Raw genomic sequence first — 24,696 nt, forward strand, 5'->3', positions numbered from 1 at the left:
TGCTCAACAGTTTTCATCTCTTCCCATCTTGTCCTGTTCAAACCACTGTTTGAATTTTACTTTTTATTACTCAGGAAACGTGGTAAATGGTACAATTGCCCGCCAGATGGTTGACATGTTGGTAGAGTCCTCCAGCAACGTGGAGATGATCCTCAAGTTCTTTGACATGTTCCTCAAACTGAAAGACATCGTGGCTTCGGATGCTTTCCGTGATTATGTCACGGACCCGCGAGGACTGATCTCCAAGAAGGACTTCCAGAAGGCCATGGACAGTCAGAAACAGTACTCCCCTTCTGAGATCCAGTTTCTTTTGTCCTGCTCAGAGGCAGATGAGAATGACATGATCAACTATGAGGAGTTTGCCAGTCGCTTCCAGGAACCTGCCAAGGACATCGGCTTCAACATCGCAGTGCTGCTCACCAACCTGTCTGAGCATGTCCCCCATGACACCAGGCTACAGAACTTCCTGGAGCAAGCAGAAAGTGTGTTGAACTACTTCCGCCCCTTCCTGGGCCGTATTGAAATAATGGGCGCCAGCAGAAAGATTGAGCGCATCTACTTTGAAATCAGTGAAGTAAACCGCAGACAGTGGGAGATGCCCCAGGTCAGAGAGTCCAAACGACAGTTCATCTTTGATGTTGTTAATGAGGGCGGTGAATCAGAGAAGATGGAAATGTTTGTCAACTTCTGTGAGGACACCATCTTTGAGATGAATATAGCCTCACAAATTTCAGAGCAGGAGGAAGAGGAAAAGGGAGAGGAAGATGACGAAGGAGATGAAGTTGGAGGTGAGGCGGGAGCAGGAGGGGGAGCAAGTGGAGGAGGTGATGAGGAAAGTAACGGAGAGGAAGGGCAGCCCGAATCAAGCTCTGCCTTTGCAGACTTTATAAACAGCATGTTAAGCTTCTTCAGCATATTCACCTTCCGTAACCTTCGCAGACAATATCGCAGAGTGAGAAAGATGACCTTCAAGGAAATTGTAGTGGCTTTGTCTACTTTTTTCTGGACCATCCTAATGGGTATACTACACTTCATTTACAATGTGTGCAAAGGCTTCTTTATGATCATCTGGCAAACACTGTTTGGAGGTGGCTTAGTGGAGGGAGCTAAAAATATCACAGTGACTGAGATTTTAGCGAGCATGCCAGATCCCACACAAGATGATGTGCATGGAGATGGACCAGGGGAGCAAGGCACAGGGGAAGAGCAAGACACTGGAGGAGTAACAGACACCGGAGAGACTGGGAGTGGGGAGGAGGAAGAGGAAGATACCCAGGAAAAAGAGGGTGGGAGGATACCGGGTGTTGATGCTCCAGGTGGACTTGGAGACATGGGTGTAGAGGCCCCTGTTGAACCCCCAACTCCTGAAGGAACTCCCATAACAAAGAGAAAAGTGGTGAGTTTTTTTTTTTTTTTTTTTTTTTGCTTAGGTAAATAAAAATGTATGTTGACTATTAGCTAATTCTCATGGTAGTTATCAATCCAGTCCCTCAGAGGTAAAAAAGAAAGAAAAAAGTTCACACTATTCTGTGTATTGACAGAGTACAAAATATTTATCAAATTTAAAGGAACAAAAAAAAAAAATAGTCAAAAAGGAAGCCTAAAGTTTTGGTGGCTTTTGTGTGTGTTTTTGTTTCGTTACAGCCGCCTGAAGAGACTGATGCTAGCCAGAAACCACCTGAACCCGTTCCTGTTGAGGAGCCTCCTCCAGAGCCTGAAAAGGCTGAGTAAGAAAAATTTATGCTGTTTTGATTCTACATTAATATGATCTCAAGATTTGTCTTTTCTGTCATGATTGTAAATAACAAACACTTTTTTTTCCAGGACTACTATATAGTGTAGAAAAGAATATTTTACTCAAATAATTTGGGATGGTGTGATGATCTGAATTCACAGCTTTGGTACATGCCTCGGATTATTTCTATGAAGCTTTGTGTTACCTGTGCTAACTGCCAAAATAAAGCACCATCAATATTAGTACCAGTATATAATGTACAACACACTAGGAGTATTACAATGCAGTACAGAATTGAGGGCATGTGAAAAGACTTAGACAGACAGATGGCACATTCAAAGGGCTGCACATCTGCAGCAGTGTCAGCCTTTTTTGATTTTGATGTTGATGGTATACAGAAATTAAAACCTGCTGTGTTTGGTTTTTCAGTGTTGAAACTGGAGAGAAAGCAGAGAAAGAATCCCAAAGCAAAGAGGAAGAACGGCCAGAAGAACCAAAGAAATCTGCGGCAAAAAAAGAAAAGAAGCTGAAAAGGGAAGGAGGTTTTCAAATCTGGACTGAGCTGGAAACCCAAAGAAATAAATTTATGGTGACAGAGCTGCTAGTATTTGTTCCAGAATTGATTTTCTAGCATAATTTCAGTGTTACTCTCCACTTACCAACTCACTAATCGGCTGAAAAATATTCACTCTCTTCTGTAGAACTACCTCTCCAGAAACTTCTACAACCTGCGTTTTTTGGCTCTTTTCCTTGCATTTGCCCTGAACTTCATTCTGCTGTTCTACAGGGTAAAATGACTATTTTGCATTTGAATGATTGTGTTGTACTTGTACTGTGCTCAATAGTCTTATATTTTTGTTTTTACATGCTTGCATTAAAAGGAAATACTTATATACGTATGTGTGAACTGTCTAAAGTTCAGTCAAATAAAGTACCAAGCTGTTCTTTCTCTACATTGTTCTGTGGTGTTTAGGTGTCTGACACCCCGCCTGAGGGTGAGGAGATGGAAGGGTCCGGACTATCTGAGGGAAGCGGGATGTTCGAGGGCTCTGGGTTGTTTGAAGGTTCAGGGGAAGAAGCTGAGGGATCTGGGATGAGTGAAGGGGATGAGGATGAAGAAGATGTGCCAGTTTATTTCTATTTAGAGGAGAGCACGGGCTACATGCAGCCCACATTGTCCTTCCTTGCCATCCTGCACACAGTCATCTCATTCATCTGCATCATCGGATACAACTGCCTCAAGGTATGATGGGCATGTAGTGAAAAAAAGTTGATTTAGTGTGTAAAATTTGACACTTAACCTCATAATATTCTAAACGTTTGAGGCAAAAGTGTCAAATGTTTGATCATTTCCAAAAAAACAAACTGTTCTTGAAGTGTTGCTCTGAATCATGTTCTGCCTTATACCACAAACTGATTCTAAAACCTGCCTGTCACATTCCTCAGTTAAACAGTGTTCACAATTGTTTTTGTCAGATTCCACTGGTGATCTTTAAAAGGGAGAAAGAACTTGCAAGAAAGCTGGAGTTTGACGGCCTCTACATCACTGAGCAGCCTGAGGATGATGACATCAAGGGCCAGTGGGACCGACTGGTCCTCAACACACCGTATGTGGATAAAGGAATCATATGTTTCTTGACAGATGCTTCTTAATGGTGTCAAGATTTAGTTGATTCACAAGAAAACTACTTCCAATACCAACAGGTATCATTAATAAATGATGTCCTTTTTTTCACAGCTCGTTCCCAAACAACTATTGGGATAAATTTGTCAAAAGAAAGGTGAGTTGTTTTCAATTTTTGGTGGTTTTCAAATGGGCTCTGTAGATTACATTTATATGTAATGTAATGTCTGTGTCCAGGTCCTGGATAAGTATGGAGACATTTATGGCAGAGAAAGAATCGCTGAACTCCTGGGAGTTGATTTAGCCTCCCTGGATGTGAGTCAGCAACATGAGAGGAAACAGGAAGAACCAGACAATTTTGCATGGTATGGCACAATAAAGATGTGCAATTGACACCTATAATTTAAAATGGATATCAACCAATATTGTCTCTTTTTAGGGCGACCTCCATTGACATCAAGTACCAGATCTGGAAATTTGGTGTTGTGTTCACAGACGGTGTAAGCAGACCCATATTTAATTGTGTATTCCACACTATACCATACTATATCATACTGTACTATATTATCCCATGTGAATGACCTTGCCTCTGTGAAGTGAAATAACCTTCCTTGTTATCTCTTTGTAGACTTTCCTTTATCTCTGTTGGTACCTGATAATGTCTCTGCTTGGACATTACAACAACTTCTTCTTCGCCTGCCACTTGCTGGATATTGCCATGGGTGTCAAGACTCTGCGCACTATCCTGTCCTCAGTCACACACAATGGCAAACAGGCAAGTGTGGAAGAAATCCAGAAGTGTTCGTTTTGCTTCAGTTTGAATGTGCTAATTGTGTTTCCCCCTTGTTTCTGCTAGCTCATGATGACAGTGGGCTTGCTGGCTGTGGTGGTGTACCTTTACACTGTGGTCGCCTTCAATTTCTTCCGCAAGTTTTACAACAAGAGTGAGGATGAAGATGAACCAGATATGAAATGTGATGACATGATGACTGTAAGTCACTGTTGATCTAAAAGAAAAGTGCATTTGTCACATTCATGTCTGAACCACTTCCCAAATGATGTGTATTTTCTTCACCACAGTGTTACCTGTTCCACATGTATGTGGGTGTGCGTGCTGGTGGAGGCATTGGAGATGAGATTGAGGATCCTGCTGGAGATGAATACGAGCTTTATCGAGTGGTCTTTGATATCACTTTCTTCTTCTTCGTCATTGTCATTCTGCTGGCTATTATTCAGGGTAAAGACAATGCTGCCCTGGAAAAACACTTTGTCAAATGTGATGTCATTGGGTACTAATCCTGGAGTGAACTCATAAATAAGGAGAAAGAAATTTGAAGGTATGTCTGTATGTCACTTATTTTATTCACCTCTAATGATAATGTTACTGTGAAAATACCGTAGGTCTGATCATTGATGCCTTTGGAGAACTCAGAGACCAACAGGAGCAGGTCAAGGAAGACATGGAGGTATGGTTTAACACTTTAAGTTAACGCTTTCACCTAATGTATACAAAGCATGCCTTTAATTCTCATCACTGATTTTTGTGCAGACAAAATGCTTCATATGTGGCATTGGAAGTGACTACTTTGACACAACGCCACATGGCTTTGAGACCCACACTTTCGATGAACACAACCTCGCCAATTACATGTGAGTTCTTCCTCTGTGTTACGGTGTGGATGTTTAATATGTGAGTTTGTGCACGCATGTACGTGTGCATGTACAAATGAGAAAATATTAACATGTAAGTCTTTTTCAGGTTCTTCTTAATGTACCTTATCAACAAAGATGAGACAGAGCACACTGGGCAGGTTGGTCTCAATTTTTTTAGTACAGTTTTTTAATTGCTGTTTTGTTTTATTGTCAGGATTCCCACTGACTGATAGCACAGTGTCTGCTCCTATCAGTGTCTCATTTGAATTCTTGTTCCTACATGCTCTGTTTTAGGAGTCGTACGTATGGAAGATGTACCAGGAGCGTTGCTGGGACTTCTTCCCTGCTGGAGACTGTTTCAGAAAACAATATGAGGATCAACTTTCCTAGTCAACAAGTACTTTACACATAACAGAGGGAAACTTAAATCTATTGAACAGCTACTTGTGTCCATCATTCCTGACAAAACCCACAACAAATAGATTTTGTCATGAAAAACGAAAAAAGAAAATGTAATGATTAACATCATGAACATAACATGAAACATGAAGCTTGGTAACTTCCAAGCAAAGAAATTTTAGTTACAAAAAAACTCATCACATGGAACAAAATTGCAGTGTCCTTAAAGAAGAAGAAATTGCCAGTAAAGACAGATAAGTTTTATATGCAAATGGTTGACCCCAAGGTTTTTTTAGGGGGAGTTATTTATTTAATCTTATATCAAGTTGCATACAAATGTCGCCTCTACAACCAATTTAGGGACATAATAGGTCTCCATAAATTAGTTTTAATTTGTTGAGAATGAAACTGTTTATGTGAGAATGTGATAAAGTGCCTAAGAAGTAACACAACACAGCACATCCAGTACACAACAGAATGTAGTTAGCTTTACACTTTCTGTCTTTATATGCAAACAATAGTTTTATTCAAAATCATTATGTATTTCCATAGTGATTATTGCGGCACTTTCACTTTAGGATATTTTATTTGTCTCAAAGAGGGTTTTTCCCTCTGATTAGTTTTCTTTAGATACTGTAGCTTATATCTTTGATTTTAAATTATTTTATTTATTGTTTTTCAAGACAACTGAAAGTCTGTGATGATAATTCAGTTTTTAAACTTTGAAATGTGACATTGATTCCATTGCTTAATCAAAGTCACAGAAGGTAGCAATCTACAGTTGAGCTACATGGGTTTTAACATATCTGTAGTTTTTACAATTTAATTTCTATTCAAGTTAACATAACATTTAACAATAAATGTTTGTCTTAATAATCCTCGGTGTTGTAGTCTGACTGGATATCAGCTATTTAACTATGCAAGATTAGAGATGACAAGATACTAAGGAAAGGACTCATCTTTTGATGCCTGCTGTGGAACTGTTGAAGTGTAAAAAAAAAAAAAGTGAATACTGTGGCTGTTTTCTGTACCATTTGGATTTGCATCAGAGGAAATGAGCACAAGAGGTTTTTCGTGAAACTGATTTAAATAATTCTGTGTATGTTAAACTGGATTGATATTAAAGGAGATGTTAAAAGAAAAAAAACAGTTGAATCATGCTTTCAAGTCATTTCACACAGTAGCTCTGCACACACTGCAGCAGTTTCTGTGTAACATCGCAGCCCATTTTCCTACCAAGCTGCTGAGCCGTGGCCCTGTGGAGCATTAAAGCTGAATGAGGATTAACGCTAAGCATTAATACTCACATTCAGCCTCATACTTTTCACCCACCCTGTCCTGAAACATTTCTTTCTGAGCCTGTGTTAGACCAGGACACATCGTCTGCTAACATGAACGTCTCTGGGATACACCGTGGGATGCTCAGGATGTATGGTGAGTTGATTCTCTACTTCGCTCAGCAGCCATCATTACATCCATGGTGACATTTAGTGAGCAAAAATGATTGAATCTCTTTTAACTAGCTTTTTTCAAGTTTTGCAGTTCTCATTTCTTTGATGGTAATTTCCAAATTTGATGGATAATCATTAGCGAGCTTTTATAAATACTGATCTTTTTGGTTTATATTTATATTATATCTAATAAATATTTTTCCTGTTAAAATACAAACACTGTAGCATTTAAACTGGACTGCATCTGGGATGTGTGATGGTGGTGAATGATTATTTAGTAGGATGATGAATGTATTTTGTGTCTCTCTGTTTCCCCAAACTCATTATTTGTTCCAAAATGACACATTACAACATGTTATGATGTTATTTGTAGAGTTAGCAATGGTCTTGAGACCAAGTACAATTTCGAGAAAAGGAATCTTAATGATTTCCTCCTCTAATACATCCTTTACCAGCAATGTTAAAAAGTGAGTGACTTATCTTTTTTTCAAAAGTAAATATGATTCATTAAATGGTCTACACTCACGCCACAGATGAGTAGCAAACCCTGATGAAAACATAATCTCAAGCTGTAGCTAAAAATACGCTCAATGGATCAAACTAAATCTCAGCAATCTCTTCTGTCTTTTTTTTCATCAACTCTTGGTTTTTTAATTCTCTTATGTGCTTTAATAAAGTGTCTCCATGTGTTTTTACTGTATGCACATAGCATGAGTAGATCCAGATGTGTGCGTGTGATTGTGGTTGATCATGTGCACACGGATCATTGTCTGATTGGTCCAGCCACACTTGATCCTCCAACCATCTGACTGCCTCTAATTCTGTGGGTATGACAGAATGACAGTGTTCATGCTTTAATCCAGCTGTACACTGTGCGCACTGCTGTCATGATCACTGTGACCATGCCTAATACTGTCACTAAGCTTCAGTTGTTTTGTGATTATGATTAGACTTGCTTGTTACAGCCCCATTTCTCCAACATGCACTAATTACTAGTCAGTACTATTTCCTGTTATTTCCTACCTGCTTCTTTTATCCAGGTGGATTTATTTTCAAACAATGGAAGAAGAGGTTTCTGCTGCTCACAGCTGAAGGCAGTCTCCTTGTGTGCCATGATGCAGCATCTCCTCCTGACCAGCTGGTACTGTTGCAGAGCAGTTGTGAGGCAATTGTGGAAGGCAAGGAGATCCTAGATCTGCCTAAGTTACCCTCCGGTGGCTGCAGGGATTGCTGCTTTGCTCTGATCCTCCCCCAGCATAAATACCTGCTGCTGATGGCTGACACCGCTGCAGACTGCAGGTCTGGTGGTCACTGTGCTTTCTCTGTTGATTACTTTACCTTGATCCAGCAGAGCGATATAGTCTCTAAATCTTAGATTAAAGTTTTGTGGTGCAATTTCACAAAATTACCATCAGTCAAGCTACTTACAGTATTCTAGGGAAATATGCTTTTTCACTGTTTTTTGACAAGAGTTAGGTGATGAAAAGCCAGTTAGCTTAGCTTAGCAGAAAGAGGAAGTTCAGGAAGGGACTTGTCCCAGCTCAAAAAAATGTTTCGCATATAATGCCTGAAAACCACAACTAACTGGTTTTACTCTTCTGTTTTTGTACTAATGAAACCAAAGAAGAATAGCATGTTTATTGATAGCCTATTGGGTGCATTTCTTAATCTTTAACAAACCCAGGTGAGCCGTTTTTGTGTTTCTAGTCTTTATGCTAAGCTAAGCTAACTGGTTGTGGCTTCATATTCAATGCACAGATAAGAGAGAGGTATCAACCGCTTCACCTAACTTTCAGCAAGAAAGGTCAAAAGTGTATTTCCCAAAATGTTGAAGTGTTTCTTTAATCATGTCATATTACACATAACCATATAATGTCCATCTATTTGCCCCGTTCTCTATTGACGTATCTGCATGACAAGAAAACATTTACAATTCCCATTTTCACCAGACAACATATTTTCCATTCCTGAAAAATCACACAGCTGACAACACCACTGAATGTAGTGTAGCAGGAGGTGTGGTAGAGGGCTGGCAACGCTTTGGCTACTGACAGGCACAAATCCTGCACATTCCATTCCTGCAACTAGTTATTTCCCCACTATGCACTTGATTTGATGTATCAATGGATGTGGATTTGCATGGTGGTAATAACAGAATCATTTTCATCACTTTTCAGTCAATGGCTGAATATGCTGAAAAAAGTGAAAAAGGTGAGTTAATAATAAATATTTATTAATGTAATTGTCTGGGAGAATGTGTAGGCTGTGTTACGCTGTGCTTAGGCCCTGCAGTGCTTTGGGTTAAATGTTCATATGAATGTGTTTACCACATTTCATGGCAATCCATCCAATAATTGTTCAGAACCACAAATGTGAACCTCATGGTGGTGCTAGAGGAAAAAACAGGGGATCACCAAAGTTGTTAGGTTACATCACGTGGGAACCATGAATGTCTGTACAAAATCTTGTTCCAATACATAATGTTGATGTTGAGATATTTCACATTGTAAACTTTGACCTGCTCGTGTCACTGGATCAAAAGTCATTGGACCACTTAAGTCAGTGGGATTCATCATCTGGGGACCATGAATGTCTGTGTAAAGTTTCATGACAATCCATCCAATAGTAGTTGAGATATTTCGGCTATCTTTATTTCTGGCCATCCCTGCAACCATGGCTGAAAACTGAGCATTCGAACACAAAATCATGCAAAATCATTTTCTTTTGCTTCTTCACGCTTCAATGTATATATATTTATTATCTATATATTTCTTGATTTTGTAATCATTCACTGAATGAGAAACTCAGGCATTCTTATTTTATTACCTACAGAGTCTTTCCTCACCTCTCAGTCCATGTAGGAGACACCAGGTACTACCACCACACATTACTCTCCATGATCTGGTGCCTGAGCAAATCCTAGAAAAGGATCCAACAACTCCCCCTGTTAGTGACAGAGAGGCGGCCTCCTCAGGGCCGATGACTTGTGCTTCCCCAAGGGACACTGGTGAGTTAAGGATGTGTGTTTGTTTGTCTCAAACATTTTCTTCTATCTTTTAGAACATTTTTAAATTGTAAATTGCAATTTTTTTCATCAGATTTGCGTTTGATGTTTGTTTGTGTAAATAATAACATGTACAATATGTAAAACATGTTTGTTTTTTTTCAAACCACTTAATCCAACAGGCAGGAATTCGCCCCGTACAAAGTATTACAAAGGAAGTGTGAACTCAGTAGGGTGTTTGCGTCATGGCAGTATCAGTAATGCCCAGGCGGTGAGGGCGGTTTATCTGCTGATGGGTGGGGCTGCTGCTTCCTCTGCTATGGGTTACCTAGGGGCATGCTCAACCGCTAATCTGGAAGCCAAAGCTCCCGACCTTCCACTCAACACGGATTTCTCTGGCATGGGACCAGCAGGAGCGTACCACACCTGTAGCCCTGCGCTCGACTCCCCTCACTTTAACAGCTTTGACTTCGAAGTGGCAGACTCTGATTTTGATGGTTTCGATTGTGGTGGGTTTACTTTCTGATGATGTGCTGCTCAGAGGCCATGGATATGCACAGCTTTAATGATGCTGAAAAACGTACCTGATATTGCATTGTGACTTGTCAAAATGACAGAATCATATGAAGGGTTTCAATACAGGATGGTTTTTAGGAGACATATCACCTTTTCAGATGATATAGTGAACTTTGTAGCAAACAGTTGCCTACAGTATTTATACATTCAGCAGGTATGGAGCAACATTATCATTCATTTGTAGTCGTGTCTCTGTCCACCCGGCCATTGTAAGTCCGGTATTTACAATCTTTTAGCTCTGTTTTTGGTCTCAACCAACTCCTTAGGGAAACATGTCTATTTAGCTGCTAAATGCTCCACTAAGTTCAGCAGGTAGTTGCTAACTTGGTCTTTGTGTCGTTTAGTGCTGAGCACATTGTGTACAATGCATTTTTTAATATCGTTTTTTCACTGAAAACAGCTGCTTGCCGCGACTGAAAACGATGCATTGAGAGCAGTGAAAGTGAATCACAAGTGTCGTACAACTAAACAACGAGCTGTTACTTTCTCCTAACTAACTAGCTAATGCAAGAGTGGAGCTGCAAATTCATGTGATAATTCACCGTAGCTTCATCACTACCATTTTCACATTAGATTCATGATTCACTGTTGTTCTAAAAATGTTGATTATATCCACTTTAAAAACAGCTGATGCCATCCTTAGAAGCAGTATTGCATGTTATTATGATTTAATTGTAATTCATTTATTTTTGGATTGAGGTTCAATTCAGTTCAGTTCCTCTCACACAATGTCACTGTGATGGGCAATCACAAACATGAAAGCACATATTTGTGGTCTGAAACATGAATGGAGTGTTCAAAGTCAAAATAGTTTTTGCTGTGGTGTATTTCCTGTCTATTACAAACCATGCAGTGTTTTTGTGTCCCGTAAGCCTTTGAACACATGAATCCATTACTTCAACTAGATCTCCTGGGTCGTATTGTGTTGTTTCACTGGTACTTAACACACCCCCGCCAAGATGCCCTGTGCATTGTTTTAACATGGAATCTCCATATTGCACATCCCATGTGCACTATTTGGCACAATAATTGCACTATCAACACTGTCAGTTGTTGTGAATGTGAGAATTCATAATATGCTGTGTATGTGTTTCAAACTGATGCAAGCTATGAATGAACCATGTATGTTAACTATGCCATGGATCCTAATGGGAGATTTGCAACATGACACACTGAAGCACCATTTCTACATATTTTAGGAGTATTATACTTATTTTATAACGTTGAGTGGATTGAAATAGATCTGTATCAGATATTTTGTTACTTACAGTTACTAACCTCTGACTGTGGACAAATGAACCCACTAGGACTCTTCCAAATCTCAGCATCATCCACTTTTGTGCATGTGCAGTGTTTCTTTTGAAATATCCAGCTGTTATGTGCTTATGTCTTATGCTTGGTTAAAAATCAAGTTTATGTTGTGATGTCTGTTTGAGCTCATTCCGCTTCTGTGAATAAAACCAACATGTGGACATTGGTCAATTTACTTGCTTTTCTTCATTCATAACATATATAAATCACTTACTAATGACCTAGACTGCATTTCCTAGAGTGACTTTAATGAGATAAGGCAGTGACTGCAATCTTAATAACTTGCTGAAACACAGCCACACAACTTCAGAAGGAAACAGCTGCAATGCCGGATGGTGTCCAGTTAGACATCCAAAAGTCCAGATAATGTAGCCTGTATCTTCCCTTTTCACTCTTCTGTCTATCCTGTTCATCGATAATGTTTTCTCTTTTCCTACACGGATAGACAGACATGCACACACATATACACGATCGACCCAGTCACACAGCACACAACTCCTGATCCCTTGTTCATGACAGATTTGTGCTGGTGATCTACAGAGACCTAACCCGTGACAACTTTGAAATGAAAGAAAAAAGAGAGAAGGAAAAAAGGGAGGAGAAAAATGCTGTTGACCAGGTTGAGCAAACCCCTAAAGGGTTGCATGTTTGTGTATGTGTATCTTATTTCCACATAGCATCATTCTAGCATCATCCTAGCGTCATCCTAAATTCCGATCAACCCCACTATCCCATTCCATACACACACACACACACACACACACACACACACACACACACACACACAGGCACCCATCTGAGTACAAAGTTGTTGGCTGGATTTTGTCTCCACACTTGTTTTGTTAACACTACAAAGAAAATCTAGTTGCAACACGATTAATATACAGCATGCTCAGTTTTACTCTACTTTGTAGTCTAGCTGGAGCTACCCCACTCCGCCCCCCTCCCACCCTAACCCCTCTATCCCCATCCCTCTTAGCTAAGGTGTGTTCACATTATTTCCATGTAAGAAAACCTGTCCAGTCAAAGAAATAATAAATCAGCACCATTAACCCATTCACCGCCATTATGTCCTCAAAGGAGGTTATGTTTTCACTCATGTCTGCTGTAGGTTTGGACCGAACTGATTTGCACCAATCCTGGTGGAGGAATGGGAAATGGGCCAGTAAAGAACCCATTCAATTTTGGAGCGGATTCGGTTAAACAGAGGATCCAGGAATTTCTTTTAACACTTTCCTCAACATTGCATTTTTTTTTTTTTTTTTTACACCTTTGTGAATTCCGCAGGAAATAATATTTGGATCTTGATGTAGGTGTTGAGCTGTATGGGTTTGTGCAGTTTGGTGAAAATGCAAACAATCATCTACCTGACAGCTATGTCCAGGCTTGTTGGCTTGGCGGAGGCATGGGCTCTACTGTGCGAATGTTGTAAAATCATCATCCTTAAATAACCCTTAAATACCTGCTCTTCCCTTTCTTGCGCAACACACCTTGAGTTAGTTTCACCATCTCTATCTTTCCACCTTAGATAGGCAGGAGGGGCAGACATGGTTCATTTTTATGCAAGAAATTCATGCAAATTAATAAATTTAGTTACATAACCTAATAGCAAACACGTTTTCTTTCACACGGAGGGACAGGGGCAGATGAAAGAATAATTCTGGCCAGGAATTTGACTCCAGGCTACCCTGTTCACCCAAATCACCAGACCACTATTCTATCAGTTAACCCTAAGCCACTATTTTTACAAAATACAACAATTTGGGACAGACCAACAAATGTGAGGTAAGCAATTTGGCCCAGGCGTGAGAGTCACTCATTCCTGCTTGCTCTATTATCGCTGGTCAAGTTGACTGCTCACGGCAGAACAAACGACCCCGACCACTGAGAAATTTCCCAGTGCTCTCAGCGGGCTGTCCACCCCTGTCCATGGACTTTTGTTTCTCCTGCAGGTTGCCCTCTATTTTTTGTTCAAAGGAACAAAAATAAAACTTTTAATTTGATTTGGGAACATACTGTATATCTAGAATGATATTGAGCTAATACTTCCAGTCACACCCCCAATATGAATGAGGTTAAAAAGTTAAATTTAATTGGATTCAGTTCAGTCATAGGGAGGGTCACACTGTATTGCCAAACAACTGCCTAGGGCATAACCACAGTCAGTTGCGTTCAGTCAATCAAACCAATCAGTTGAGCTGCCATATTACCCTTATGGCAGACGCAATCAGTGATCAATCTGAACAAGTGATGCAGTGCTCTCAGTTTGAGTTCCTGCCTCGCAAGGCGCAAGCAGTTATATAATTACATCTCCTTTTGATCTGATGAGATGATATCACGTCTGGGCTATAACCACAGCTTTTATAAATAAGTGAAATAAACATTTCTTTCATTAGTCCTTGTGAAAAGTGTGTTCCTAGGGTTCATATTCTAACACAAATCAGCATCCAAGATACAAGAAATTAAAACCTTGTGATTTTAACAAAGTTAACCTATGCTTTGTGAGCACAGAAAAAAACTACAGCACCCATGAAATAAAACTACAAGCAGGACAGCACAGGTTCTTGGTTCACAGTGGTTTCTTCTATATCCATAAAACTTATCAATGCTCTCATCCAAAGTAAATTTGTCAACTTTCTAGTTGTTATCTCAGCTGTCTGAAAACTTCCACATTACAGTACAGTCCTCTCTGTCCTGCTGTTATTACAGACATGAAACAACTAGACTCGCTTATGGCGTCTTCTGTCAAGCTGTGATTTTACCCTGATAATGGGCTTATGGGAAATGTTTTTGTTAAGGCCAACTAAAACTAAAAAAAGATTTAAAAAAACTATCTAAAAAACACTGAATAAATGATATTAGATAATTTTTCAAAAAAATATATACTGTACCTACCTAACACATGACACAATGTTGAGAAAGCATCAGTTCCAAGGCTGTATTTTTTAAATAATGTTTCTACTTCTGTAGGCTACAGAACCCACGTTGTAGCCTAGTTTCACTTCCTGCATGCTCAAACAATCTGTGTTGTGCCCGCTCTCAAATCTTTAGTCATCTGTCCTGTGTAAAAAGACAGTTAGGTGAGAGGTGTATTTGAGATGGAACCTGATTTTCCACTTATACACTTAAAATTCGGATTAACTGATAAACCTATTTACAAAAATTTTTTTCAGTACATGTTTTCAGATTTGTTTACACGTCTGTATTTCTAATGCACATTCAGATTTATGTACACATCCACAAATCTGAGTAGCGGTTCTTCTACACATTCACTGATTCAGATACAGTTTCACAACTCTCCACACAATTTGCAAATATTGTTACAATATTTCTCCCATTGGATTTGGCGGTGCCTAAAGGAAGATTACGCTCTCGACTCATCCTATACTCTCTGCTCTCAGTCGCAGCATATGCCTTTAGCAGCACAGTAGCCACGCCTGGTTTGGCAAGTGTAGTGGGTAGTGGTAACAGCAGTGGTAGCAGGGCCCTCCCTCTGTCTCTGCACATAAATATTCGCAGCCTGCCTATTCCAGGCATGGATGACGGTTGCACACAGACATGGCACTGCGACATTACACTCTCGACTTCAGCCTCTCTACGGCAGGTAAGATGAGCGCGATGAGCCCCTGCTACCGTCAGTGCATCCAGGTTACAGTCACTACATCAGGGCTGCGTGCTAGCTAGCTGGCTAGTCTGCTAACGTTACCCTGCTAGTCTGTCATTGCCCTTCAAAACAGTACTGTTGTATTGATTTGGATGAAACATGGCTGATAATAGCATGTACATACACATTTTTTGACACGTTGGGGTGGAAAGCTGATCGTTATGGTTAAATGTTTGATTTGAATATCTTTTATATGGAAGTGTGTTGTTACACATGTACTTATCGTGTGTACAGTGTCGTTGCTCTGGACAGCAGCTCGAAACCTTTCTGGCTAACAATGCGAATAAAGTACATTCAATGCTACATTCAATTCATCCCTGTCGCATAGGAAGTGGCGCATTTTCGGCCATTTTTGTAGTTTAATGCTGTACTTTATTCTGGCCGAGTCAGTATTACCCTACCGGTCTAAAAACATTAAAACGTGTTAATTTAAACATCAATAAAACATATGACTATATTTTAAAAAAGAATGAACTACATCTAGGTTTTGTGTTAATGATGGAAGAGGTGTTAAATATCAATCAGTGCATTAACATCTTGGCACCCTGTTGCACCCTGTTGCACCCTGTTGCACCAAGTTGGTTTATGTTAGGTTGATGGTAACTGCTTCATATTCTATTGGATGGTTTAATCTACAATAATGCATCATATTATATAACCTAATAATGTTATTTGTATATGAAATCTTAATCTGAAAAGTAACTGTAGCTGTTATATAAATGTAGAGGAGTAAAAACTACATTATTATTATAGAGCAGTATGGAGTATGGAGCTGTAAACAATGATAACTTTTTTTATTAAGTCCAATTTGGGCAAAACCTTATTTGGCAATAATGTGGTGTCATTAAATATATGTATGTACAAGTATTATTACACTATTATGCAGAGCAGTGGTTCATAGTAACTGAGGTATTTGAGTATTTCCATTTATTGCTATTCTTTATTGTAGGCTACTCCACTACATATTGTGTTTTTTATGCAACATTTATTTGACATCAGAAATTACTAATTTCATTGCAGTTTAAGATTTACTCATATAAAATGCAGTGCTTTTTATTTTTATTTTTTACAATACATTAAGCTACTCAGCAATAAATATAATAGTTAATAGTTAATAAGTTAAAATTAGCTCAGTCTTTTACATTGGATATTTTCATATACGTAAGGATTTGAGTATTTCCTCCACCACTGATGAAGAGAATGTATAGTAGAGGCAGTAATATTTTTTATTTTTTCCATCTTTGCTCTTCCCAGTTGACTCTGCTTCGACAGTTCCTGGCCTGCTGTCCATATTTCATGAGCAGGAAATGACAGAGACTGTCCATGATACAAATGGGCATGGATACCTCGCTACTTTTGTTGGCAAGAATGGCCGGTAAGAACAACATTTTGGTTTAAACCACAACTTTTTTTATTGTTTTTATTTTTTAAATTTTTTTTACAGTTTAAAGCTTTGTTTTTTTCTTTGGTGGTACTGTAGAGATGTAGGTAACATTTCCAGAAACATCTCAGTATGAAATGTGCTCTTCATGTGTTTTATTTTTTATTTTTTCCTTTAGTAATAAATCCCCTTTCTGTGGAAAGTGGAATACTATTGTGGCAGGAAGTTTTCAGATGTATGAGAGAACTAACGGTTGAAGTTGCAGGTTGACACTGCTGATCTAATCAGAATTTATTTTCAGACTTTGCAACACTATAGAAAGCAGCATGACTGTGAAAAGAAGTTAAAAGTAGTTTACCATAATCTGACGTGTTAACTCAAACCTTAAATTTCTCCAAAATCTGCTGGTAGGCTGCAGATTTTTTCTCACATTTGTCCTGATAAACTGAAGTAGCTGTCTTAGCCGTATCCATTACAAAGTTGGTGCAGATCATGAATCTGAGGAGCAGGAGCTATTTGTAAGTATTTGGCTATTGCGACATAGCTGGCGTTAGCATTAGCTCTTTACTCACCAAGAGCTGTCTCACTCTCACAAAGAGTGACTGTTTGCTGTCAGAGTGTAGGTTAGCTTCACATTACAGTTTACTAAAGGTGTCATACTTATGGATGCAAAGGGGCTGTATTCACAAAGGATCTTTTCTTACCAGTATGAGTCCTCTTAATGGGAACTAAAAGTTCCTTATACTAAGAGTTTCTTATTAAGGGCTGCTGAGATGAGTTTCCAGAAAGGAACATAGAGAATTACTAAGCTAATCTCAGTCCTCAGTAGTTGGTGTTTGACAGGTTTGACCGGTCTGTGATGGTTATTGTGAAATAAAATATTCTTAAATACACAGTTGCATTTAGATACCAGGTGCATTTAGACAGATGGATAGATGTTTTATAAACTGCATCACACATTTCATACATGAGACAAAGTAAAATACTGACTTGTTAAATATATTGTATCTGGCATCAAATAACATCAGCATGTGATACTGTGATACTATCCAGCTGACAAAACAAGTTATCATACTGTGATGTAACAATTCTGCATAAAGCACCAGTTTTACAAGATAATCCAGTGATAACTGTGAATTCGCCTTTATTCATGTATTTATTGCAGTGGGTGATTATTTAATGTGCACTCAGTGAACTGTTATCCAGTTGCTGTTGGATTGTTGCCATTTGTTGCCATTTGTTGGTGAGTCAACTGATTCCTTAGTAAACGGCTGACATATGATATTTAAGTGCCCTTTTTTTTTTTTTTTTACAAAACGCTGACACGATGAGACACATTACCTGCAGCACATTTTAGTGAGGTGCAGGTCTTAGTGATTTAGGAGTCTTTAGGTCTTCAGACTTAGGAACTACTTTTAGAGATAAAATTCTGTGTGAATTACTCTTAGACCAAAATATTTAGGAGACTGAAGGTTAGGACTGGCACTTTTCTAACTTACACCCTGTTGTTTACTGTCAGCCCTAGGATGTTTTGTGAATATGGCCACAAATGCCTAGTTACACAGAGAGAACACGTGTTATCTGAAAGTTCATAGTTTCAAATTATCATTCCAGGGATTCCAGTGGTGACAAGGTTTCACAATGGGGAAAAATAGCAAAACTTCCACAGGGACCTCTCACACCCCTCTTGTAGTATGCTGTCAATCTGAGTGCTCTGTATGTTCCAGCTAAATACACTGTGTCTGGAAAAGGTTTGATAATGTGACACAGCAGCAGTGAGTGAAAATAAGACTGTCCTACATACAGAGAGTGTTAGGAGTGGTGTAGAGAACCGATTCTTTCCACTGTGAAAAATTCAGACCGTTCAGTTCTCTTCAAAGGAGGAAAACAACAAACCTTCATCAGCCATCTTCAAAGCAAAATGTAGATTTTGGGTGAAGTATCAGTTGAGTAAAAATTAAATATTCTTATCACTTTATTGCTTTGTGTCTATCTCTTCATTTCTCAGGCTTGTTATTCTGCGCGTGCACTCCCATGGGTTGGTCACCATTGATCTGCAGTGTTACGAAGATGACAACATTGCACAACTAGACAATGTAGGTGATTTTAAAAAATAAAAAATACAAAACTACATTATCTTTTACTGAGAAGACAAAGCACACAGAAGTATGTCTGGTGATGTAATAGCTTTTCTTTGTTTTTTTTTTTGTTTTGTTTTTTTTTACAACTTTTCATTCTTAAATAACTTTTGCATGTGTGACAACTGTTTCTTCACAGCTTTTAAATGCACTGGAAAAGAAGCTAAAGGTTCTCTTAAATGGCAATATAACAAGGATTAAAAGGTAGGTATCTGGTTTGTGGCTTTGTTCATGTTATAGAAATGTGATGGCTGTATTTCATGTACCTTGCATATTGCAGTAATATTGATTAATTGTATTGTTCCCTCCCTAAGGCTCCCAGCCCTTGTACGAGGGGCAAAAGTTGACCGATACTGGCCCACAGCTGACGGCAGACTGATCGAGTATGACATTGACCGGGTGGTGTATGAAGAAGATTCTGCATACCAAAACATAAAAATATTGCACTCACAGCAATTTGGAAATATCCTAGTACTCAATGGAGATGTTAGTAAGTGTATACAACACTACAATACATGGCTTATTTGTCATTTTGAGACAAAAGCTACAGTCAGTTTGGCCCCAACAACTGAAATTATATTATTTATTAATTTATTATATTATTTATTATTTTTATTTATTCAGTACACTTTTAACAGAGTGTTAATGTGACACTTAAGTGTAATTTAATGTACTTGATTAAACATGCCTCATGAATTTAATGATGATTGTTGTGTTAGCTTCTGTTAAATGAATCATTTGCCTTGCAGACCTGGCAGAGAGTGATTTGGCCTACACCCAAGCCATCATAGGTAGCGGAAAAGAGAATTATGCTGGAAAAGAGGTGCTGATACTAGGAGGAGGAGATGGAGGAATCCTTGCTGAGGTGGTCAAACAAAAGCCAAAGATGATCACCATGGTGGAGATATCCTTTTCTTTTTACACCTGTATTGTGATTTCCACTTTACCTCAGGCAATGTAGTTTTCCTTCCCAGCAATTTACCAGTGTTTATAATTGAACATCTGCACCTGATTGATGCTTCCTTAACAAAGTGCTTACATTGACCAGAAGGTGATAGACGGGTGCAGAACGCACATGCGCAAGACTTGTGGCAATATCCTTGACAACCTGAAGGGAGACTGTTACCAAGTGAGTGCTGAATAAATATTCAATGTTGATCCTGTATAACTGGTGTCATGAAGCTGATTAGCATCTGTATTTGTTCACTCTGGGCTTTTCTATCCAACCTTGAGCACAGTTCAAGTGCTCAGAGCTGTGTTGTACAACAAAATGTGTACATTATAATCACTTATCTAGAATAGAATGACAAGCTTTAGAAACACTAGAAAATAATTATTTAAATATAATTAAATTAAAATGATTCCACTGATCTATTAAAGGATATCCGTCCCTCTCTATTATTTGTCAATTTATCATAAATTCCTGTGTCTATGTCAAGATCCTGTTATGATGACTTGTTTTTCCAGTGATTAGTAGGTAGGTTATAATTAGTAGGTTAGTAGTCGGGCTGTTGAAAGCTTCATGATACTGATGACAAAATGAAAGAACCTTAAGAAGAAAATTGAGTGAATTCTCCGTGTCTCATGCTTTACAGATACTAGTTGAGGACTGTGTCCCTGTGCTGAAGAAGTATGTTCAGGAAGGACGGATGTTTGACTACGTAATTAATGACCTCACTGCAGTTCCAATATCCACGGAGCCAGAAGAAGGTTTCTGTCTTTTACATATATACTTTGTACTTATACTATATATGTACAGGGGCTTCCGAAATTATTCAGACCCAATCATTTTTTCCACACTTTATTGTGTTGTAGGTTTAATTTGAAATGGATTAAATTGCCGTTTTTGCCCATCAGTCTACACCCAGTGAGCCATAATAACAAAATGAAAAAGCTTACCCAAGAAGACTTAAAATATATGTAACTGTTGCCAGAAAGAGGCCTCTACAAAGTACTGGATTAAGGATCGTTACACTATACTACTAAATTTTAAAAATGACAATACATTTACAAATTTTACATTGAAAATTTACATTTATTTACAAGAATACATCTACGAGACAATAAAGTGTGCAAAAAGTGAAGAGGTGTGAATACTTTCTGAAGCCACTGTATATTTGCATGATCTGAGGTGTTACAGAAATGCAGTACAGAGATGTCATTGTTTAACCTATGTGTGTCTGTCTAACCGGATTTTGAAGACTCGACATGGGAGTTCCTGCGTCTCATCTTAGATCTGTCAATAAAAGTCCTGCATCCAGCTGGGAAATATTTCACACAGGTGAGTCCCGTCCGTTTAGCAACTGCTGAGTATGATGAGTGCAAACTGTTAATATTGCTATTGTTAATATATCAATCACGTATTTGCTTTACTGAAAGCTTTGGCATAGTATCTTACTTTGCTTGTTTCATATATTTCCTGCTGTGAGAGGCTATTTGGGCAGGAAATATTCCAAGGAGGGAACACAGCACAGCACAGTTAAACAAGTTGTCATTTTCTCTTGTTGTCAAGGAGAAAATTGCAGTGCTATTGAATGGGAGGGATGAAATTCTTCTTTGCTCTAAGCTTTATGGTCATGGTTTTTATTATAAAATCCAGTTTCAAAACAGGAATATCTTGGATAACATTTAACACAACTTCATTCTGTTGTGGCTGAGCATCGCAACACACCACTTACATTTACAGTTGTGGTGGAAGAAAAACATCACTAGCTACAATATGTCTCATGACAGTGTGTCTTGTGACATTTTCTTTTTCTTTTTTTTTTTTTTCGGATACTTGTCGTCAGGGTAACAGCGTGAATCTGACAGAGGCACTGAGTCAGTATGAGGAACAGCTGGGAAAGCTCTCATGTCCCGTGGACTTCTCCAAAGAGGTGGTGTGTGTGCCCTCCTACTTGGAGCTGTATCCTTTTATCAGTTCTAATTACTTGATGGACAAAATTCCATCCTTTTGAATTGTCATTTATTTATACATTCCTGAACGGAGACAAAATAATACTGTACATTTTTGCTGTCATATTTTGCTGTGTACAATCCTTAATTGTCCTGTATCAGATGGGTTTTCTACACCATATGGAAGAAGTAGAGACCTCCAGTTTTCTGTGCTTGAATCCTCAGCAGCTGGAATGTGAATGCTCTTCTTCTTCTTCTTCTTCTTCTTCCTCTTCTTCTTCTGCTGTAGCCTTAAAAGGTGTGCTCAGATTGAACTTGACATGAAAATTACAGGCAACACAAAGTTTGGAAGCAAAGTAGAGATTTCTGGCACAACCTCACCTACTTCCGAGGTGCGTTGAGATGGAAAAAAAGTCTAAAGAGGTCAAAACACCAGCATTGCTTGAATATTACTAAAGAATTTTTTTTATTAGACCGATGTGTTTCGGCTTGTGTAAGCCCCTAATGAAGGCCACAAGCCGAAACGCGTCAGTCTAATAATAGTTCTTCTGTGTACTACACTTTAGCATACCCCACAAAGTTTGGATAAATGCATTGTTATGTGGTCTTTAAAATTTTGAAAAAAGGAACGGAGGCGGAAGAAATAGTTGTAAAGAAAAAAAAATAAAAGAGTTCCTGCAGTGTCAAATCCGTCTGGTTTTAAGTCTGAGTAGTACACACACACACACACACACTTACACACACACACGCACACACAGCAGTCTATGTCTATTATCAGTGAGTTACAGCTGTGACTACATCTGTATTGTAGACTGAATAATAAGCATGGACTGCAAAACACTCCACGGTCAAGTTGATGTGAATAAATGGAGGTGGAAATTTACTTTGCATTCAGTCTGAACACATCTTAAGGGGTACAATGACATTTTTATTATCCCCTATCCATTGATCCCTCATCTACCCTCATCTTCCTTCTCTTTCTTCCTTTGTTGGTTGTGTTTTACCGTTGTTTACCATTGTTGCAACTTATGAGTTGTATTTAATTTGTGTTACTTGATTTGGATTGTCCATTTGCATGTATGCTGAAGGAACTGTTAGTTGTTGAAACACTGATTTGATACACTGATAATGTGGTGTAACTCATCTTAGAACAAGTGTGTGTGTTCTCTCTCGTTTTCTTTAGGTTTTTTTTTTTTCCTTTTCTCTTGAGTTATGAGCTCAAATCGTGTGATAGGCCAATCTATAGACTCAGCCCAGCTTAAGTGAGTCGCTTTTAAGCTCTATTTTTGTTACTGTCGCTCAAATGTGATTTGATTCTTTCAGGTTGTATCAAGGCAATGTGATCACGCCCAGAGAGACTGAAGTGTTGAAGTCCAAATATGTTTTAAAAGGGAAACAATTCCACCACTTTAATGCCACCTCTGTGCTTGTGCTGTTTTTATGTCATGTTTTATTAGCACCTTGCTTTCTCCTGATATATTTTAAGTTTTTTTTTTTTTTTTTTTTTAAGACTGTATTAGGTGCATGTAATGGACGGTGAATGTAGCTTGCATATACAGTACACAGCACGTTTACACGCGATCAACCCTGTGGGACTCAATTACATTTATTTATTCTATATAATTTCACCAAATGCTGTTCTGTCCCACTTGAGATAATCTTTGTGACCATCTACAATTAAAATGTTTTGGGGGAAAAATGTCTTTTACTTTTTTTTTATGCCAAAAGAAATGAAAAGCATGAATAAAAATCAAGGACACGCTTTGAATACTTTAAGACAGCCTGTCAGTGTAAATGGTGGAAAACAGTTGTGTTATGCATTGCACATTTTGAAACCCATGTATTCTGAAAATGTGTCCGAACTGTTTAGTTGATAACAGAAAATGAAGTGGCTTTCAAGAAGAATTACCAATAGTTGACATAAATATGAAGCGTTTCCAGTTATTCCTCATCTTATAGTAAACTAAATATCTGGGTTTTTGGACAGGCACAAGAAAAAAATACAATTTCAAGAACACACTTTGGGCTCAGAGGACATTTTATGGTCCAAACAAATGATAGAAAAAAAAAAAATCTGATTAAACATTAATGTAAATGATTATTAGTTGCAGCTGTAAAATAGACTATATCCTCCTCAGCTGTCAGTATAAAGTAGTGAGCTGGTATGGATTCTTACAGATTGTCAGATTAATGGGATTTTTGCTGTCCAGTCTGATGCTCTAATAAATTGCACTAATTGTGAGCGTTATTCCCATTAGTTGACACTTCTGTCATTTCCAGTCACAATCTGAACATTGAGCAGAATAAAAGGGCGCATGCTCTTTAGCGCTTCATTCATTTTTTTTTTTTTATAAGTTCCACATGAAACCTATGAGTACATATTGTTTAACTTGAGGTTTTTATTGAGCTGAACTTCATATTTTTCCGTCAAATTTCATTTATCCAAACATGAAGCAACCAGTGCTTTTGCAGCAAAAATCTATTCTGTCAATTTTTTACTGTAAATCTATCATTAGAGATGTGGATGTAAGATTTACCTGCACATTATGGGTGTTTACAGAAGATGGGGTTTTTTGGATTAGTTAATCATGGTGTTGCTCTAACATGTGTTGGACCAGACTGGATCCAGTCTGCTGGCTTGTCCTGATGTTGACTTGTTCACCATGGGTCACCATCAATGTATGTAACTTACCATTGGAATATGACCTATATTGGTAACATCACTATATAAAGGAATAAAGGCTGGTATGAATGGTGTGAATGTATGAGTATAGAAGTGTTTAAAAATCAATTGCCATGCATAATTTAGGCTTTACATTGCCCATTTTGTCATATAATACATAAATTACTCTCTATTAATTTACA

General features: G+C 38.4%; 2 protein-coding genes across 2 annotated transcripts in view; both read left to right on the forward strand.

Annotated features, from left to right (window-relative positions):
- LOC111234542 (ryanodine receptor 1-like) overlaps positions 1–5,402 on the forward strand; it is a 47,891-nt gene extending 42,489 nt beyond the window's left edge. The window contains exons 92-106 of the mRNA XM_022762689.1: positions 75–1,396; positions 2,181–2,324; positions 2,437–2,523; positions 2,709–2,978; positions 3,212–3,342; positions 3,474–3,516; positions 3,597–3,724; positions 3,799–3,859; positions 3,988–4,134; positions 4,216–4,350; positions 4,440–4,596; positions 4,761–4,825; positions 4,909–5,009; positions 5,119–5,170; positions 5,307–5,402. Of these exons, the coding sequence (XP_022618410.1) occupies positions 75–1,396; positions 2,181–2,324; positions 2,437–2,523; positions 2,709–2,978; positions 3,212–3,342; positions 3,474–3,516; positions 3,597–3,724; positions 3,799–3,859; positions 3,988–4,134; positions 4,216–4,350; positions 4,440–4,596; positions 4,761–4,825; positions 4,909–5,009; positions 5,119–5,170; positions 5,307–5,402 (2,939 nt within the window). The remainder of the gene's footprint in view (positions 1–74; positions 1,397–2,180; positions 2,325–2,436; positions 2,524–2,708; positions 2,979–3,211; positions 3,343–3,473; positions 3,517–3,596; positions 3,725–3,798; positions 3,860–3,987; positions 4,135–4,215; positions 4,351–4,439; positions 4,597–4,760; positions 4,826–4,908; positions 5,010–5,118; positions 5,171–5,306) is intronic.
- Positions 5,403–15,195: 9,793 nt separating this feature from the next.
- Positions 15,196–23,521, forward strand: sms (spermine synthase). The gene is made up of 11 exons (XM_022762793.1): positions 15,196–15,357; positions 16,672–16,792; positions 18,807–18,894; positions 19,076–19,140; positions 19,251–19,426; positions 19,686–19,840; positions 19,976–20,065; positions 20,532–20,646; positions 21,138–21,217; positions 21,726–21,841; positions 21,994–23,521. Exons 1-11 carry the CDS (start codon positions 15,312–15,314, stop codon positions 22,022–22,024), a joined length of 1,083 nt encoding a protein of 360 aa, XP_022618514.1. The 5' UTR covers positions 15,196–15,311; the 3' UTR covers positions 22,025–23,521.
- Positions 23,522–24,696: the final 1,175 nt, after the last annotated feature.

The sequence above is a fragment of the Seriola dumerili genome, unplaced genomic scaffold (genome assembly GCF_002260705.1).
Source record: "Seriola dumerili isolate Sdu_G_001 unplaced genomic scaffold, Sdu_1.0 BDQW01000449.1, whole genome shotgun sequence".
Lineage (NCBI taxonomy): Eukaryota > Metazoa > Chordata > Actinopteri > Carangiformes > Carangidae > Seriola > Seriola dumerili.